The sequence below is a fragment of the Cebus imitator genome, unplaced genomic scaffold (genome assembly GCF_001604975.1).
Source record: "Cebus imitator isolate Cc_AM_T3 unplaced genomic scaffold, Cebus_imitator-1.0 Scaffold242, whole genome shotgun sequence".
Taxonomy (NCBI): Eukaryota; Metazoa; Chordata; class Mammalia; order Primates; family Cebidae; genus Cebus; species Cebus imitator.
In genome coordinates, this window is record NW_016107557.1 from 1,472,943 (window position 1) to 1,492,765 (window position 19,823).

The following is a 19,823-nucleotide window of genomic DNA, read 5'->3' on the forward strand; positions in this document are numbered from 1 at the left end:
CTTCGTAGCTGGGATTACAGGCGCACACCACCATGCCTGGCTAATTTTTGTATTTTTAGTAGAGATGCGGTTTCACCACTTTGGCCAGGCTGGTTTCAAACTCCTGACCTCATGATCCGCCTGCCTTGGCCTCTCAAAGTGCTGGGATTACATGTGTGAGCCACTGCACCCAGTCCTTTTTACTTTTTATTTTTAGAGATGGAGTCTCACTATGTTGCCCAGGCTGGTCTCAAACTACTGGCCTGAAGTGATCCTCTCACTTTGGCTTCCCAAAGTGCTGGGATTACAGGTGTGAGCCACTGCACCTAAATTCACTTATTAATCTAATAGTTTGCCTGGCCTGTAGATTGCTTTGGATTTTCTCTGTGTACATTATATTGGCTATATTAATATCAACTTTGTTTCATCTTTTCCAATCATTATACCACTTCTTAATTTTCCTCACTTGTTGCTATGGCTATACAATGTTGGACAGAAGTGATGATAGTGGGCATCCTTTTCCTGTGTTCAAGCTCAAGTGAGGATGCAATCACTCAGAAAACTGTTCAGCACTGTATGTTGGACATATAGACACACTGCGATCCAGGAATCCCACTCCCAGATATATGCCCAAAAGAAATGAGTGTATGATTATTAAAAGGCAAGTACAAGCATGTCCTTAATGGTTTTCTTCATAATAACCCCAAACTAGAAACAACTGGATTCAGAATAAATGGTAGTAGAGTCAAACAATCATATGCTATTTAGCAGCAAGAATGAGCTAACTATTCCTACAACATGGATGACTCTCACTAACTTGTTGAACAAAAGCAGTGAGACCACAATCTTGCATGTTCTTCACATGTACCCCAAAACCTAAAATGCAATAAAAAAATATGTATTTTAAAAAAAGCAGTCAGACATTAAAAAGCACATATTATATAATTAAATAAAGTTCAAAAAAGGCAAAACTAATCTATTGGTGTTAGAGGACATGGGGCTGGTTACTCAAAGGGGAGGGGAAGATTTAGGATGGTGCTCCAGGGGCTTTCTGGAGGACAGATAAAGTTCCTGTTCTTGGCCTGAGTACTACATTCACTCTGTAAAAACTCGCAGAGCTATACACTTATGATTTGTGTTTTTGTGTATATTTCAAAGTTTATTAAAAAATACATATATTTAACTGAGGTTCCGTTCTCACTGGAATCTACAATCTGAATTTGTATAACAAATGTCTGCCCAACTCTATAAATGTATAGCTCTTGTAGACATTAGGCTTTTGGGCTGTATTTTGATATGTTTGTCCCTCTGAAGTTCTAACTATAAGCGCCATTTTAGTCTGTTTGTGCTGCTATAACAAAACATCTGCAACTGTGTAATTTACAAATAACAGAAATTTATTTCTCACAGTTCTGAAGGCTGGGAAGTCCGAGGTCAAGGCACCAGCAGGTTTTGTCTGCTGAAGGGCCGGCCATTCCTCATGGTGTCACCTAGGTGTCTTTTTATGGCCTGACAGAAGGGCAAAAGGGGCCTAAGCTAATTCTCTCCAGGCCTTTCATGAGGCACTAATCAATTTAGGAGAGCAGAACCCTCATAACTTAATCACTCCCCCAAATGCCCAACTCTTAATATTGCCACCATGGGGATTAAGTTTCAATATGAATTTTGGAGAGGACACCATTATTTAAACCATAGGAGGGGCCATGGGTAGCAACTAGAATTTTCTCGGAAAGGGGTATAAATTATTCATTGAGGGGAGAGGGGCCTCTTGAATAGGACACTAAAATGTAGAAGGCAGACTTTGTTCCAATTAAAAGGGACTCCAAACTCTTCCTATGCTTCATTTCCTTTGGTCTAGAGCAATGGTTCCCAAACTGTGAGCTGCAGGGATTGATGAGGCCAAGGAGTAAGCTGAAGACATTGCTATGAATCCAACTCCACCGAGTATTATCTGTAAAATGAGTCTCTCATACATATATGTACCATTATTTAAAAATATACATGGCTACTTAACTTCAAATATCTTTGAAATTAATTTGCAATTTTTAAAATAGACTCTATTCTTTATGTATTTCCTCAATATATAGAGTATGCACATAAAAGTATGCCTATTATCAAGGGCATCTGAACAATTTGGGGGCAATAGGGAAGCTCGACATTTTAAAATCTTGAGAACTTCGGATCTTGACTTCAAATGGGGGAAAAGTCTAGGTTTGGGGTCCTTCAGAAACAGCAAGCTAGGAACTAGTTGGGTTGAGGGTCATGTCAGAGAGACCAAGTCATATCTTATCAGCAGGATATCTCAAAGCAAGTTAATCTCTGTTTTCTTTTTATCCCGGGACTTCAGTGCAGTCCTGTACAGGTATTCTTCTGGAGGAAGAGGCATAGGCATCCCCAGAAGAGCTTGCTTAGGTAGTCTCCTGGACCCCAGCACCAGAGATTCAGATTCAGATTCAGTAGGCCTTCGAATTTGCATTTCAAAGAAGCTCACAGTGGAGGCAAACGATGCTGGTGTGAGAACCACTGCTCTAGATTCTTAGATGCACTCAGCAAACTAAGATAAAAACATTAGAAGGGCAAATGCAGCGCCCCAAACAGAGAAGCTGACAAGTGGGTTCCAAAGGGATGCTGAATATCTGGGGACAAGAACTGCTGCTTTGAGATAAGGACGCCCCTCTTTTCAGGGAAAAAGTACAGCCTCCCGCCTCTCCCACCATTGCCAACCTTGATTTTAGGTGGGCGACTTGTCTTCCCTTGGTAGAACAGAATTTTTTTTGTTGGAAAGCAATCTGATGACCAGACTAATGAGAAGAGTCACAGGGTATTCTGGGAGATACCATGGCTTTCATCTAAATAATTAGATTCAGTGACAGAATTTCAAAACCAAAGACCATTAGAGATTGTGGGGTCTTTCCGGGGAAGCTTTCCTGTAACCCTAAATCACACTATGTAAGTAGAAAGCTTGCTGGATGCTTAATTTTTTGTTAATACGATTTCTTCTAGCTTTTTTTTCTGGCTAGGGTTTTCATTATTTTACGTGATTAAGGACACTTTTCTGCCTCAGGTATTTTAGTCCTCTCGGCTGGCTCTGTCCAAAAGAACTGTCTTCCATGATAGAAATGTTCTACATATTTGCTTTGCCACATAGCAAGTCATACGTGATTATGGCGCACCAGGAATGTGGCTGGTGCCAGTGAGGAACTCAATTAATTTTATTTAATATCTAAAGTTTAAATCACAATACCGGACAGCACAGCTAAACTTTTCCTAACCCTTCGCGTTTCTTATGAAGATTATATAGTAGGATAGGGCAAGCAGCTGAGTTCACTAACAATGAACTATGTTAAATCTGAAGGAACATGATTTCCCTAACCAACACGTTTGGTAAAACATAACGTGCTCTTTGTCTAACAGTTAACACTAATTCGTAAGTTGTAGAACGTTTCTTAACAAGGTGTATTCTGCCAAATACCGGGAGAGCTGCCTTTCCTTTTGCTACAGCGGTTTATTTGGCATAAAATCTGCAGGCGTAGAAGAGCTGACATGAGGGCAGAGAAGGATGAGGAATTTGTTCCAAATTTGGTCACCGGCCGCTAAACTGACCTTGATGATGTTTAAAATAAAATTCAAGTACCGCACTTGAAAAACTAAGGCCGAGAAGAAAACGAGAAACGGGACAGCAAGAAGAAAGGCGGAGCGTGCCGGCGAATCTCAGGATACTTAAGGAGGGAGTCCTCCTCCAGTAACGGCGCGCTACCGACAACACCGCCTCCCTAGTACCGGAAAGCGGGAGCCAAGGGGCGGGCCCTCTCCTTCCGTGCGCCGGGACCAACGCCAACCGCTGGTCCCCTGACCCCGCCCCCTCCCACCTGGGCACACTCCGAACCCGCCCCCCCACCCAGAGCGCCCCGCCCCGCCCCGCCGCCGATTCCGCGCAGCGCTCGGGCGCAGAGTCTGCGCGCTGACGTCCGACGCTCCAGGTACTTTCCCCACAGCCGGCCAGGCTTTGGCGTGGGGGCGGGGCGCGACGCGCAGCGCGCATGCGCCGCAGCGAGAGCGCTCTCCGCGGATCGTGCGGGGCCTGAGCCTCTCAGCCGGCGCAGGCTCTGCTCGCGCCAGCACGTTCCTGCCGCCATGCCCACCACCATCGAGCAGGAGTTTGAAGAGTTGGATGCTCATCGTCGCTGGCAGCCGCTGTACTTGGTGAGTCGCGGACCCGCGCGGCGATCGCCGATCTCCTCCGAGATCTGGACTCCTGCCCTGCCCGCAAGCTCCCTCCCGCCTCCCCCGCTTCTCGCTCGGGGCGGAAGTGGCGGCGCGAGCCGCGTCAGGGGTGCGCCTGCGCTGACCGCTCTCTTGCTCCTGGGGAGGGGGGGGGAAGCAGACTTGAGCTGAGCGGCCTCAAGGTTAGCGCAAGCGCAGTTAGTTCTGGAAGGCGTCGCCCCAGCAGCTTCTTGTGTAGCGCGTGGAAACGCCGCTAGCGTTGCTCGGCCTGGGTCTGGAGTCCTTGGGGAATCCGTGTGGGAGCACGGGCAGCCAGTGTTGGGGCGCCGGGCCGCGCCCCTCAGGGCTGCAGCCTTGCAGTCGCTCCCACGCCGCTGTGGACAGCTCTTTCTTCGGCTGGATGTTTTGTGGCGGGGCAGGCAGCCGGTGGCCCCGGGAGCGGCGAGGGCGGGGGCGGGCGAGCAGGGCCGCGATGTCCTAGTCGAGCTGGCGCTCTAAGCGCCGGGCCGGCCGCCTCAGCCCTCTTCGAGGCGAAGCTCTCCTGGTGGAACCGCGGTGGTTAGGGGTGGCTCGTGGCCTCTGGCAGTGGTCTCGCTCCCGGGACCCACCCCCCCGCCCGTCTTCATTTTCCGTCACGTCCCAGCGGCGCCTAGCGTAGGGTGCCCCACAGAGCCTTCTCGGAACGAAAGAGGCTCGGCTTGTGTTCGTCCAGTGATAGCGTGTCGTTCTCTTTATAGTTTTCCTTACTGAGGTATACTTTCCCTACAGTGAGACGCAGATCTCATGTGTGCTCCCAAACGAGTGTCACGAACGAATCCCCGTTGCAGGCCCCTCAAATCAAAATAACCTTTCCATGTCCTGAGAAAGTGCCCTCATCACCTTCCCAGAGGGCACCCTGTTACGACGCCTATCGCCCGAGAGTAGTTGTGCCTATTCAGCTCACATATCTGTAGTATGAACACTTGTGATTTGCTTTTTTATGTCAGCTAGACCACCTTTTAATTCAAACAACTGCTGAGCAGTCTAGAAAAAGAAAGAAAATTACATTAAAAAAAGTTAAAGAAAACTTCCCTTTAAAATGACTTAATTGCTTACTCCTCTGTTTGATTCTTAACATATTGTTCCCAAGATTGAATTTGGTGACGGTTGTTAATGCTGCTTCTGATGTTTGGTTCTCTCTGTAAAGTAAAAGAAAAGAAGGGCTTTCCTGTAAATGTGGATAATCCTGGGTTTTTCCCCTTTCCATCTAATTAGATGACAGTGAAAAATGTGTTCAGAAAGTAACGTTTTCTTCTTGAGCACATTACTAGGGAAGTATAAATATCCTGATTCCCATGATAGAGTATGTTAGAATAGGGCTGTAAGTTTTAAAGAATGCTGGTATGGACTCTTCCAATTATAGACAATCTGAAATGTAAATTCTGGTAGGAATCTTAATGTGAGAGAGAGCCTGCCAGCTGCTGCATCTTCTCCAATTACATTTGTTTTAGCAGAGGCTGCTGTCTCTAAGGGATAAGTTATATATCAAAATAGATTTGAAAAGAGAAAAATGAATATAACAATTCCGCTTAACATTTTGGTTTAAGAAATTTGATTTTCTTTGGTATCACTAGTATCCTTGAAAATTCAATGAGAATTGTGATTACTCTTAATAAACTTTCATCCACTGGAGATTTCACATCCATTTTCAAAGAGATCAGAAAATCCTTCTATAGATTCTTACTGAGGAATCATGTACTTTACTTGTTTGGTCAATGCTCATATTATTATTTTTTCCTACTGGAAAAACAAGACTATTAGTTTGGTCAGTAGAAACTGTGCCATGCTCACTGGTGTTACAGTAAAAGTAGGTCACAAACCAAGAAAGTTAGTAATGGAAAGCAAGTCAGGAAGTTTGGACTATGTGTTTTCCTGTGGCCTTAGAACATTCATTCAGCCATTCCACAAATATGCCTGGACCTCCAGTGACTTTGCAGCTTTTACTTCGGGCCTTGGGGATTCAGCAGAGAATTGCTCCTGACAAAGTTCCTGCCCTCAAGGTGCTCACACTCTGAGGCTTGTTCTCTTTGGGCCTCATTGTAGTTCCATATTTTTATTAATTTACTCGTAACATGCTTGTTTTATGCTAGTGTTAGACACCTAGGATTCTTGTTGAAAGACAGAGTCCCAGTTTTTAAGGATGCAGCCCTGTAAATAGGTAAGCAGATGAAAACTTAAAAGTCATACATGTAAAGCTAGCTTCAAGTTAAGGGTGTTGTAGAGGTGAGTACCTAGGAATCCTGTATTTTTCAAAAAGAGGTGCACATGGGAGTTCTGGTGAAGCTTCTTAGGGGAGGGAGGACCTCACCTGAGTCTTGAAAGACGTTGGCCAGGCGAAGAAGACAAGGGAGGTGAAGAGAATTAGTGTCCCAGGAGGGAGGGAGTGCACAAAGGCACTGAGGATGGAATGCTGAGAGAACCACCCACAGTTTAGCCTGGAGACTGGTGTGAAGTTAAGGTGCTGGAGAATAAGGCAGAGCCTTAGAAGACCCTTGTAGATCAGACTAAGGAATTTGAGCTGGTTAATAGGAACTCCACTTAAGTGGAATTGTAAGCCTGGAAATACCATGATCATATTTACTTCTTTTTTTTTTTTTGATGGAGTCCTGCTCTGTCACCCAGACTGAAGTGCAGTGTTGCGATCTCAGCTCGCTGCACCCTCCACTTCCTGGGTTCAAGCGAATCTCTTGCCTCAGCCTCCATTGTAGCTGGGATTACAGGCACACACCACCATGACCGGCTAATTTTTTTGTACTTTATTAGTCGAGACGGGGTTTTGCCATGTTGGCCACGCTGGTCTTGAACTCTTGATCTGAGGTGATCCACCCGCCTCGGCCTCCCAAAGTATTGGGATTACAAGCGTGAGCCACTGCACCCTGCAGATCATTTTACTTCTTAGCAAGATTGTTCTGACTGCTAGTGGGCTGAATGGGAAAAGTGTAGGCATGCAGCACAGGGCAGTAGTTGGTTGAAGTAAACCTGAAGAGAAATGGTGAGCTGCACTTGGGCAGTGGCAGGAGGGATGGAGGGGAGATAGAGATTTGAAATGAAATGGTAAAGGGGTGTAAGTTATATATAAGCTTGGTTTTGAAACTGTTTAATTCCATTTGTGGTACCTGCAAGACAGTGAAATGAAGCTAGTTGAATGTATAAATTTGGAGTTTGGGAGAGAGATCTGAGTAAAATGTGATTTTTGAAATCATGAGCTTATGGTTGATATTTGGTGTCTTGGATATTGGTGAGATCATCCAGGGAAGATACAGAGCGTTTGGAAATACCACGGGCCAAGGACAGAATCTGGACAGACAACATTTAATAGGATGGGCTGGGCATGGTGGCTCATGCCTGTAATCCCGGCAGTTTGCGAGGCTGAGGCGGGCGGATCATGACTTCAGGAGATCGAGACCGTCCTGGTCAACATGGTGAAACCCTGTCTCTACTAAAAATGCATAAATTAGCCAGGTGTGGTGGCACATGCCTGTAGTCCCAGCTACTCTAGAGGCTGAGGCAAGGAGAATTGTTTGAACCCCAGAGGTGGAGGTTGCAGTGAGCTGAGATTACTCTACTGCACTCCAACCTGGCGACAGAGCAATACTCTGTCTCAAAAAGAAAAAAAGGACGGGTAGAGAAAGAAGGAGCTTGTGAAAAAGACTGGCAAGGAACAACTGCAGAAGTGGGGAGGAAAGCATTGGAGGGAGTTGAGGGTCAACAGGGCCACCTGACAGGTAAGGGCCAGCCTGAGAGGGCCATTACATTAAACAGCTAGATTAACAGATACCTTAAAGGGAGACGTATCAGCGGACTTCACAAGACAGATACCTGGAGTTCAGGAGAGAAGGCAGGAAAAAATGCAAACTAGCAAGTGTACACTTGCCGAACTTGAAGGGAAGAAGTGAGGAGAGGTAGCTAAAATGAAGCAAGATTGTGTGACTTCTCACTTAAACCCTTTAATGGCTTCTTGTTGCTCACAATGTAAATTCAGCCCACAAGACCTCATGGCCTTTGCCTCTCACTTGATTTCCCCTGTCACTGTCCTCCCTCTTTTCCACCGTGTTGTGTTCTTGGAAGCTTGTGTGTCCATTCTCCCCTTAGGGCCTTTGTAAATGTTGTTCTCTTTGTCTTGGCACAACTTTCCCCCTTCTCTTTCCTCTCTTGCTTAACTGCCTCCTACTCATCCCTGAAGTCTCACTTCCTTGGCAGGCCTTCCTGACCTGCCCATGCTGGGTATGAGCCCCTTGGCTTACTTCTCTAGCATCCCAAGACTTCCCCTTTCATAGCGGGAATTGGATGTCATACAGCAGCAAATGATGTCGGGAACACGATTTGCATTAAGCAAACCACTATCGAAAGTAACACAAGTTGGGTAGGAAAAAAATGTTTAAGGTGGCTTTCTGCTTTGTTTATCACAACGATGGGTGATGTTTCTGATAATGTTTGCGAAGAGTTCTGCTTTTTTTTTTTGGTAATGCTAATTGAGCTGGGAAAAGAAAGGCTTTGCTCTTAGCAAAAACTGAATACAACTAAAAGATGGACTTGCTTAGTGGTAGGAGAACTTGATACCTTATTGAAATTCTTGCAGGTAAAATGAATTTAGTATTTTGAGTCTGAAACTATCTGGTCTCTTACTCCTTTTTGCTCCTTTTGAACAATGTCTTTTATTTCATGACTTTGATAATAGGAGGTTTCTTAGAAATGAATTCTCGGATTGAAGCAGAACAGACTCTGTTAGTCTGAGTTTGTATTTTTACCACCTCTTCAGAGTTTCATGAAGGCAGTGCCAGTGCTTTACATAGTATCAGGTGCTTAGTAAGCCCTTGATAAATATGTGTTGATTTCGTAGGAGGAAAGAGCAACTTGATATATTTATGTGATTGCAGGGATGAACCTAAAGAGAGAGGTGGAGGTTGAAATAGAAGGGATGATTGTTGGAGCCAGAAATCTTCTAGGAAAGCAAGAGTCAATGGGACCAAGAGCGCAAAGGTGGAAGAATTGATTGTGAAAGAGTGCTGGCCAGGCAGTGGCTCATCCCTGTAATCCCAGCACTTTAGGAGGCTGAGGTGGGAAGATCACTTGAGGTTAGGAGGTTAGGGCTGCAGTGAGCCAGAATTGTGCCACTGTGCTGCAGACTAGGTGACAGAGTGAGGTCTTGTCTCTAAAACAAGAACCACACAATGAAGGGTAAAGGTAGAAAAGTTTAATTTGGTCTGATTGTATGAGGTTAATTCTGATTTTCTGAGCAGTGTTCGTGATTGCTTCTTGCCTTTTGTTTCGTCACTGCTGATTACTGTCTGCATCAGGCTGGGCTTTGAGAAAGGCAGAGAGAAGGAATGGCATCTGTGAGCCTGCTGAAGAAAAGAGTAAAACTGGAGAATCACAAAAGCCACGTTATGGGATGTTTCTAAGAAGCGATGGCTCAGAAGGAATTTGGTTTATTTATTTTTAAATTGCTTTCTTTTTTAAAGATGGGATATCTTGCCGAGTCTGGAGTACAGTGGTGGGGTCATAGCTCACTGCAACCTTGAACTCCTGGGCTCAGGTGAGCCTCTCAGCTCACCCTCTTGGAATTTGGTTGATGAATCAGGATTTATAAACAATGGAACTCCTGACCGATCATTTTTCCTTTTTATGTATGTATTTTTAAGATACAGTCTTGATCTGTGACCCAGGCTCGATTGCAGTGGTGCGATCTTGGCTCACTGCAACCTCTGCCTCCCAGGTTCAAGCAATTCTCTTGCCTCAGCCTCCCGAGTAGCTGGGATTACAGGCACCCACGAGCATGCGCTGCTAATTTTTGTATTTTTAGTAGAGATGGGGTTTCACCGTGTTGGCCAGGCTGGCCTCGAACTCCTGACCTCAGATGATCCACCAGCCTCGGCCTCCCAAAGTGCTGGGATTACAGGCATGAGCCGCCGTGCCTGGCCACACATTTTTCTTTTTCTTTCTTTCTTTTTTTTGAGACTGGGTCTCACTTTGTCACCCAATCTGGAGTGCAGTGGTGCGGTCTCAGCTCACTACAGTCTCGACCTCTTGTGCTGTAGACATCCTCCTGCCTCAGCCACCCAAGTAGCTGGGCGGCTAATTTTTTTTGTATTTTTTGTAGAGACAGGGTTTTACCATCTTGCCCAGGCTGTTTTTGAACTGTTGAGTTCAAGCAATCTGTCTACCTCAGCCTGCCACCATTTTAGGATTACAGGCATGAGCCACTGCACCTGGTCAATTTTTTTTTCTTTTATTAGAAATTCATAGTTCAACTATTGTTAGAGAACAGTTTTTACCATTTGTGAGTCAGCTAATTTTTAGAAGTCAGATATCAAATGCATGGTGTTCTTCTCATACTTACAGTGGGGCAGCCAGTTAGGCAGGTGAATCAAACTCTCTTTCTAAAACACTTTCCTTGCCTACTAGTTATGCATTCTTCTGCCTGCCGTCTAATCTCAGTGTTTTTACATGGTTACACAAACTCTTTGAATTCCCTTGAAGATTGGCTGCTCTGTCACAATTTGGAGTCTTCACATGTTGGATATATTCCATGCCTACTGTGTCTATTTGGGAAACATCTTCACGTCTAGACTCTAGTCTCCTTGGGCAAAGTTATATGCTCCTCCTTCTCTCATTTCTTAGTTCTCTATATTCTTTTATTAGAATATGAACCACATTGTTTTGTAACTGTCTACTTGTCTGTGTAGCTCCTTGAGGGTGGTCTTCTTTTTCCTTTGTTTTCCCACCATCTACTTATGGGACCTGAAACATGATAGATGCTCAGTAAATGTTCACTAAACACAGGAAAACTGCTCCCTTTTAAAATGTCAGCATCTGAGTTTATTCCAAACCCCTAATTTATGGCTGAGGAAACACTGGGCCAATAGCATTGTGACTTACCTAATGTTACAATATCTGTTAGTGACACAACTGGGACCCAAATCTAGTACTTCTGATTCTCATTTCAGCACTGCCCAAATTTATCCATGTGACTGCTTACATTGTTTTGTTTTTATGATCTATTTGAGATCAGTGGCACAGAGGGAATCATCTTAATTTTGATAGCTAGGAGGGAATGGATGTGTTATAATAGGTAGGGTCATTTTGAGACTTGAGGCCTTTAAAACAGTATCTGGGATTCAGAGATCAATCACACTTGTTTGCAAATCTACTGATATCTATAATTACAGAAATCCAGATAGTTGCATTTGTCCCCTAGCTTTTCTAGTTGCCTCTTGTTTGATTTTTTAATTTTAACCAGAATCTTTTTTTTTTTGAGGAAGAGTCTCACTCTGTCACCCAGGTTGGAGTGCAGAAGCTCGATCTCGGCTCACTGCAACCTTTGCCTCCCAGGTTCAAGCAGTTCTCCTGCCTCAGCCTCCTGAGGATTATAGGCGTGTGCCACCACGCCAGACTAATTTTTGTAGTTTTTGTAGAGACGGGGTTTCGCCATGTTTGCCAGGCTAGTCTGGAACTTCTGACCTCGTGATCTACCCACCTCGGCCCCCTAAAGTGTGCTGGGATTACAGGGATGAGCCACCATGCCCAGCTGCTTGGCTAATTTTTTATCTTTTGTAGAGACGGGTTCTCACCATGTTGCCCAGGCTGGTCTTGAACTCCTGGGCTAAAGTGATCCTCCCATCCCGCCTTCTCATAGTACTGTACTAGGGAACCGCAGTACTTGGCCAAGAAGAATCTTAAAAGCCCTTTTTTGCTTTTTCCAAATCGTTACTATGCAGAGAATTCCTCATTTGCAGTTGGAGAACCGTTACAGCTCTCTCAGTCTCCTGCTGTTCTTTTAGCTGCGTCATCTTTTTCCTCTTACCTGCCCACTCTTTTCTCACTTTCTTTCCTTTGGTCCTTAAAATAGTCTGGGTAAACCAGAGAGATGGACAGATAAGGTCTGGGTAAGCGAAATTAAAATTAACATAAGTGTGCTCTTCACTTTCTCGAATAAATGTTATGTATGATTTGTTTCCTTTGGAAATCCTCATCTAGATTCTCTACTCTATTTATTAACTGTGTTGTAGTTCCACTTAATGCCCCGTTAAGGTAGTTTTTTCTTAACGGAAAGCTGTTAAGAGTCAGAGGATATTTAAACCAACTAATAAACTGGAACTTTTAAAAATATCCTCCTTACTTTGGGTAAAAGTGATTAGCCATATACTAAATCCTAAATCAGTTTACCATATAAAATTTAAGACAGCAACTGATAACTGAGGAAGAGATACAGCTCCACAGGCTAACTTTAAAGAATTATAAGTGCTGATTCTCCTGAGTAGAAGAAAACTAAACTTCTGTTATATTCTTTTTTTTTTTTTCCTTGAGACGGAGTCTCACTGTGTCACCCAGGCTGGAGTGCAGTGGCGTGATCTCGGCTCACTGCAGCCTCGCCTCCCAGGTTCAAGTGATTCTCCTGCCTCAGCCTCCCAAGTAGCTGGGACTACAGGTGCGTGCCACTACGCCTGGCTAATTTTTGTATTTTTAATAGAGTTGGGGTTTTGCCATGTTGGCCAAGCCAGTCTCAAACTCCTGACTGACCTTAGGTGATCCACCCACCTCGGCCTCCCAAAGTGCTGGGATTACAGGCATGAGCCACTGAGTCCGGCCCGTTATGTTCTTAATTGAAATAACATTGTCTTGCGGTGTCATTGTCTGAAATAGCTTTAAAAAATGAATGTAATGCCTTTTTAAATGTATTTAAACGTAGTGCCTATTTAATGTTCTTTATATGTCACAGTAGTACTAATGGTTCAGGAAGTTGTTTTGACTTAACAGTGAAATCCTTGCTTTTAAAGATCATAGACCTCATGAGACACCTTTAAGTTGAAACTTGTTTATGAGAGAAATGTCCACACAAATATAATCCCCCAAACTTACCATGTGGTTTTAATAGGTTCATAGGCCTACCTGGTGATCCCCAGGATAAAAAGTTGTGGTCGGTAAACTGATTTCAGGGGCTGGGCTGGTGGCTCACTCCTGTAATCCCAACACTGTCTCGAAACAAAGAAACTGATTCAAGGTTGGATACTTTTATCTGTGGATTTCTTTTTCAACATGGTGTAGATTTATGTGTGATTTTTTTTTCCTTTTCAAACAAAAGGAATGGAGGAAGGGAATGCAATGAGTAACTTTTCAAATGCAGTACTTCTGATTTAATATACCCCTTCTTCTCTATCAGTTTCATTTGGTTCATGTCACTGATCAAATATTTATAACCTTTTCTCAAACTGCTGTCATTCCCCTAAAGAAAATCTGATACTGAATTATTTTATTTCTTCTTTCACTATATTTGAACAGTTTCATACTCTGAAAGCTATCAATTCCTCTTTACGGTTTCCTTATAGTACTTAAGGAATTCTTTCTGTGGTTTGAGGTAAGGCTACAGGATTCCTAGAGTTTGTACCCTTCTAGTCTCAGTAAAGGACCTGTTATGCCAGGATAGCCCTGGAAAGTTGGAGTAACTTTGTAATAGTGGGAACTGCTTCTGTTCTGATTTATGGGTTTTTTTTTTTTTTTTTTTGAGAGAGTGTCTTGCTCTTGTCCAGGCTGCTAGAATGCTACGGCGCAATTTCTGCTCACTGCAACTTCTGCCTCCCGAGTTCAAGCTATTCTCCTTCTGCAGCCTCCTGAGTAGCTGGGATTACAGGCGTGCACCACCACACATGGTTAATTTTTGTATTTTTAGTAGAGATGGGGTTTCTCCATATTGGCCAGGCTGGTCTGGAACTCCTGACTTCAAGTGATCTGCCTGCCTCGGCCTCCCAGAGTGCTGGGATTACAGGCATGAGCCACTGCGCCCAACCTACCTCATTCTTTATACTATGATAAAGTCCTGGTTGGGCAATAATCTAAACATAAAAGAAATGAAACCATAAAATATATAAGAAAACAATGGAGAAAACTTTTTGTAATCAACAGAATGAAAAAGAATTTTTTATGCCATGTCACAGAAACCTAGAGAAAAAAGGCTTAAGTGTGATTTTATAAAAATTCAAATTTTTGACATGAAAACCTTTATAGGTCAAAAGATAACTTAAATTTTTAAATATTTGCAATATATGACAAAAACTGAACTTCCTTAATATGTAAAGAGGTCCTACATACCAAAAAGAGAACGGAAATACAAATGGCTTTTAAAAACAAGAAAAACTGTTTACCTTCACAATAATAACAGAATTGCAAATTATAGTCCTATCAGACAAAGAGCAAAATGTTTGTTAATAGGGTAGGTGAAGCTCAGGCACTTTCTTACATGATTGGTGACAGTATATATACATTGATATAATTTCTTTGAAAGGTTATTCATAGCAGCATTATTTATAATAGGTAAAACCTAGAAGTAACCTATATGTGCGTTATAGATGACTGGCTAAGTAATGAATACTGTTCAATTTTTTTTTTTGAGATAAAGTTTCACTCTTGTTGCGCAGGCTGGAGCACAATGGTGCAGTCTCAGCTCACTGCAGCCTCTGTGTCCTGGGATCAAGTGATTCTCCTGCCTCAGCCTCCCAAGTAGCTGGGATTACAGGTGCCCGTGACCACGCCTGGCTAATTTTTGTATATTTAGTAGAGATCAAGTTTTACCACATTGACCAGGCTGGTCTTGAACTTCTCATTTCAGGTGATCCACTCGCCTCGGCCTCCCAAAATGCTAGGATTACAGGTGTGAGCCAATGCACTCAGCCCTCAGTTGTTAAAAAGAACTCATAATCTGTATGGAAGTATTTTTAGTACATACTAAGTGAAAAAGCAAAGTGCAAAACAGTATGCTAATATCTGTTTGCGAGGGTGGGATGGATATGTGGATGGAGGAAGGCAGGCTGGCTTATACATAGAGAAGAGTATCTCTCAGAAAATATACAAGACACTGGTTACAGTTATCACCTAAGGGAAAGGACTGAGGGAAAAGAGAAGGTGACTTTTTCACTCTATACCCTTTTGTACAGTTTAATTTTTGCCATGTCCATGTAATCTATATATGCATATGAGCATCTGCATATACATATATATATATAAATATAAATTAAAAATATATAGGTGCTAAAGTTAAGTACTGGATTCCTATCTGGATATGCTACCTAACTGCTGTATAATCTTGGAAGCTGAGTCTGTTTTCTCATTTGTAACCACCTCTTAGATAACACACATAAAAGCACATAGCATATGCCTGATACACAGTAGGGTTCAGTGACAGTGAGCTATTTTATTTTCCAAACTCTCGTCCTCAAAGAGAGCTTCTCAAAAAAAAAAATAATAATAATAATTGTGATGAAGAAAAGAACTTTTCACCAGGGATCTTCTCTCCCCAACCAGTGTCAGGCATATTAAAGGCTATAAGTTAAGTGGTTACTATCCTAAAGTAATGGTGTTTCAAAGTATGCAAGATACTTCATACTTCACTGTTCTCTTCTCAGCATCTTTATAGAGAGTGTATGCACAAACATCTGACTAACAACAGAAAGTGAACACTTTCCATCATGTAATTTAGGATTCACTTAGAGATCTAAAGTATAAAGAAAGAAACTTAGGTATGTTATCCCATAAGTAGAAACTCTTTTTTAAATTTGGGATTATCTTAAGGTCCTACCTTATAAAATTATAAAATTAATAGAAGATTATTTTCCAATTTCCTAAGTTCTTGTTTGCTACTACATTGTAGTAGTTAAAGGGAGAATATGGTGCAACAATGTAATGTTTTCTGTATGCCATACATAGAACAAAGCTATGTATGAAATACTAAAAATATTATTTGACATTATTTAATAAAATATTGTTAACTGTTTCACCCTAATAATGATGGAAATTGTTACAGTAATACAGATTTTTAAAATAAAAACTTCAAGGCTAGACGCCACGGCTCCCACCTGTAATACTAGCACTTTGGAAGGCTGAAGCAGGCTGATTGCTTGAGACCAGGAATTTGAGACCAATCTAAGTAACACAGCAAATAGAAATAAAAAATTAGGCAGGCGTGGTGGTGCACCTGCAGTCCCAGCTACTTGGGAGGCTGAGGTTGGGGGATCTCTTGAGCCCCTGAAGTCGAAGCTGCAGTGAGTCGTGATCATGCCACTGCATTCCAGCCTCAGCAACAAGGCAAGACCTTGTCTCAAAAATATAAATAAAATAAAATTAAAAATTTATTTATTTATTTGAGACAGAGTCTTGCTCTGTCCCCCAGGCTGGAGTGCAGTGGCACGTTCTCGGCTCACCACATTCTCTGCCTACTGGGTTCAAGCGATTCTCCTATCTCAACCTCCCTGGTAGCTGGGATTACAGGTGCATACCACTGCGTCCAGCTAATTTTTGTATTTTTAGTAGAGATGGGGTTTCGCCTTGTTGGCCAGGCTGGTCTCTAACTCCTGACCTCCTGTTTCGGCCTCCCAGAGTGCTGGTGTTATAGGTGAGATCCACCAAGCCCAAAGGACTAAAATTCAGAATGTGAACCTTTGTTTTATAGCTTCATTTTTTAAAACATAAATCAGGGCCAGACGTGGTGGCTCATGACTGTAATCCCAACGCTTTGGGAGGCCAAGGTGGCCAGATCACCTGAGGGTTGGGGGGTGGTGGGAGAATGGTATCAGGATGAAACTGTTCTACCTTAGATCATCAGGCATTAGATTCTTATAGGATCTTGCTTCCCTCACATGTGCGGTTCACAGTAGGGTGCGGGTTCCTGTGAGAATCTAATGCTGCCCCTGATCTGAGAGGAGGGAGAGGTCAGGTGGTAATGCTCACTCACCCACCTCTGGTCACGTCCTGCTGTGCAGCCCACCTGCCGGGGAATCCCTGTTTTAATGATTGATTCATGTTAGGGCATGTGTCAAAACTGCATACCTTTATCTTGAAGACTAGTATGCCACCATCTGAATATAGACATTTTGTTTATTCATCTGTTGATAGGCCTTTAATTTTTTCCACTTTTCGGCTATTATGAAAAATACTGCAATGAACATTGACATACAAGTATCTGTTTGAGTCCCTGTTTTCAATTTATTTATTTTTTTGAAATGGAGTTTCGTTCTTTTTCCCCAGGCTGGAGTGCAATGGTGCTATATCAGCTCACCACAAACTCTGCTTCCCAGGTTCAAGCAATTCTCCTGCCTCAGCCTCCCAAGTAGCTGGGATTACAGGCGTGTGCCACCATGCCCGGCTAATTTTATATTTTTAGTAGAGATGGGGGTTTCTCCATGTTGGTCAGGCTGGTCTTGAACTCCTGACCTCAGATGATCCACCTGCCTTGGCCACCCAAAGTGCTGGGATTACATGCATGACCCATTGTGGCTGGCCTGCTTTTCAATTTTTTTTTAAAACTATAGACCTAGAAGTGGAATTGCTGGATAATATGCTACAGTAATTCCAGGTTTAGTTTTTTGAGGAACCATCCAACTATTTTCCATGGCAGCTGCACCATTTTACATTCCCATTAGCAATGTGTGAGGTTCTGATTTCTCCACTTCTTAACATTTGTTATTTTCCACTTTTTTTTTTTTTTTTGACTATAATTATACTAGTAGGTATGAAGTGGTATCTCATTGTGGTTTAGATTTGCAATGACTAAATGCAAATGACTAACGATGTTGAACACTTTTTTCATATGTATTTTGGCCATTTGTATATCTCCTTTGGAGAAATGTGTATTCGTATCCTTTGCCCAATTTTTGTGTTGAATTGTAGGAATTTTTTATATATATTCCAGGTTAATTTCTTGTCAGGTATATGATTTGCAGATGCTTTCTCCTATCAGTTTTCTTTTTACATGCTTGATACAGTCATTTGGTAAATAAACGTTTTTACTTTTGATAAAGCCATTTATCTGTTTTTCTTTTGTTGCCTGTGCTTTTTGGTGTCATATTTTAGAAACCATTATGAAATCCAAATACATGAAGATTTTCAATCTCTCTGTTTTCTTCTAAGAATTTTATAGTTTTAGCTCTTACATTTAGGTCTGTTGGTTAATTTTTAGTTAATTTTGGTATATAGGATAAAGTAGGGGTCCATTTTCATTTTTTTGCTTGTGGATGTCCAATTTTCTTAGCATCATTTGTTGGAAAAAAACTATTCTTTTCCAATTGAATACTCTTGGCCCCCTTATTGAAAATAAGTTTACTGTAGAATGGAGAATTTTTCTGGACTGTATTCTGTCCCACTGAACTAGATGTTTTTATGCCATTACAGTGCATTTTGATTACTGCAGCTGTGTAGTAAGCTTTGAAATTGGGAAATCAGGAAGTGTGAGTCGTCTTTTTTTTAAGATGGGGTTTCACCATGATGGCCAGTCTGGTCTTGAACTCCTGACCTCAGGTAATCCACCCACCTTGGCCGCCCAAAGTGGTAGGATTACAGGCGTGAGCCACCGCACCCAGCCGAGTCTTCTAACTTTGTTATTACTTTTCAAGATTGACTATTCAGGGTTCGTTGAAATTGAAATTCCATATAAAATTTTAGGATGGCTTTTCCACTTCTGCAAATTGTCATTGGGATTTTGATTGAGATCACATTGAACTGGCATATTGCTTTGGATAGTATTACCCTTTTTTTTTTTTTTTTTTTGAGAAAGAGTTTTGTTCTTGTTGCCCAGGCTGGAGTCCAATGGCGTGATCTCGGCTCACTGCAACCTCTGCCTTCTGGGTTCAAGCGATTCTCCTGCCTCAGCCTCCCGAGTAGCTGGGATTACAGGCATGCGCCACCACACCTGGCTAATTTTGTATTTTTAGTAGAGGTGGCGTTTCTCCGTGTTGGTCAGACTGGTCTCGAACTCCTGACCTCAAATAATCTACCCACTTCAGCCTCCCAAAGTGCGGGGATTACAGGCGGGAGCCGCCACACCAGGCTAGTATTAACCTTCTTAACAGTATGAAATCTTAAAATCCATGAACATGGGCTGTCTTTATTTAGCTTGTCTTTAATTTCTTTTAGCAATGTTTATAATTTTCGATGTGTAAGCCTTTTGTCTCCTTGGTTAAGTTTATTCACCACTATTTTATTCTTTTCAATACTATTTAAAATAGGATTGCTTTATTATTTATTATTATTGTTTTGAGACAGGGTCTCACTCTGTTGCCCAGGCTGGAGTATAGTGGTATGATCTTGGCTTACTGCAACCTCTGCTTCCCAGGCTCAGGCCATTCTTCCACCTCACCCTCCCAAGTAGTTGGGACCACAGGCACAAGCTACTACTTTTTTTTATTTTTTAAAGAAAATAAGGTTTCCCAATGTTGCCCAGGCTGGTTTTGAATTCCTGAGCTCAAAGTGATCTGGCCACCTTGGCCTCCCAAAGTGCTAGGATTACAGGATTGCCTTACTAATTATTTCTTTTGTATTGTTGATTGCTAGTATACAGAAGTGTACTGTGTGTGTTGATTTTGTATTTTGCGACTTCGCTGGATTTGTTTATTAGCTCTAACAATTTTTTGTGAATTCTTTAGGGTTTTTTATATGTAAGATTATATATCATTTTGCGTAGAGATAGTTTAACATCTTTTTTTTTTTTTTCCAATTTAGATGCTTATTTTTTTCCTTTGCCTAATTGCTCAGGCTAGAACATGTAGAATGTGTTGAATAATAGTGAAATAGGCATTCTTGTCTTATTTTTAACTAGT

At 42.4% G+C, this 19,823-nt stretch overlaps 1 protein-coding gene across 2 annotated transcripts in view; it reads left to right on the forward strand.

Annotated features, from left to right (window-relative positions):
- The first annotated feature begins 3,923 nt into the window (after positions 1-3,923).
- The window catches only part of PTPN2 (protein tyrosine phosphatase non-receptor type 2), a 112,588-nt gene continuing 96,688 nt past the window's right edge, over positions 3,924-19,823 (forward strand). For both annotated transcript variants that reach the window (XM_017498454.2, XM_017498452.2), the window contains exon 1: positions 3,924-4,182. In XM_017498454.2, the coding sequence (XP_017353943.1) occupies positions 4,114-4,182 (69 nt within the window). In that variant the 5' untranslated portion in view covers positions 3,924-4,113. The remainder of the gene's footprint in view (positions 4,183-19,823) is intronic.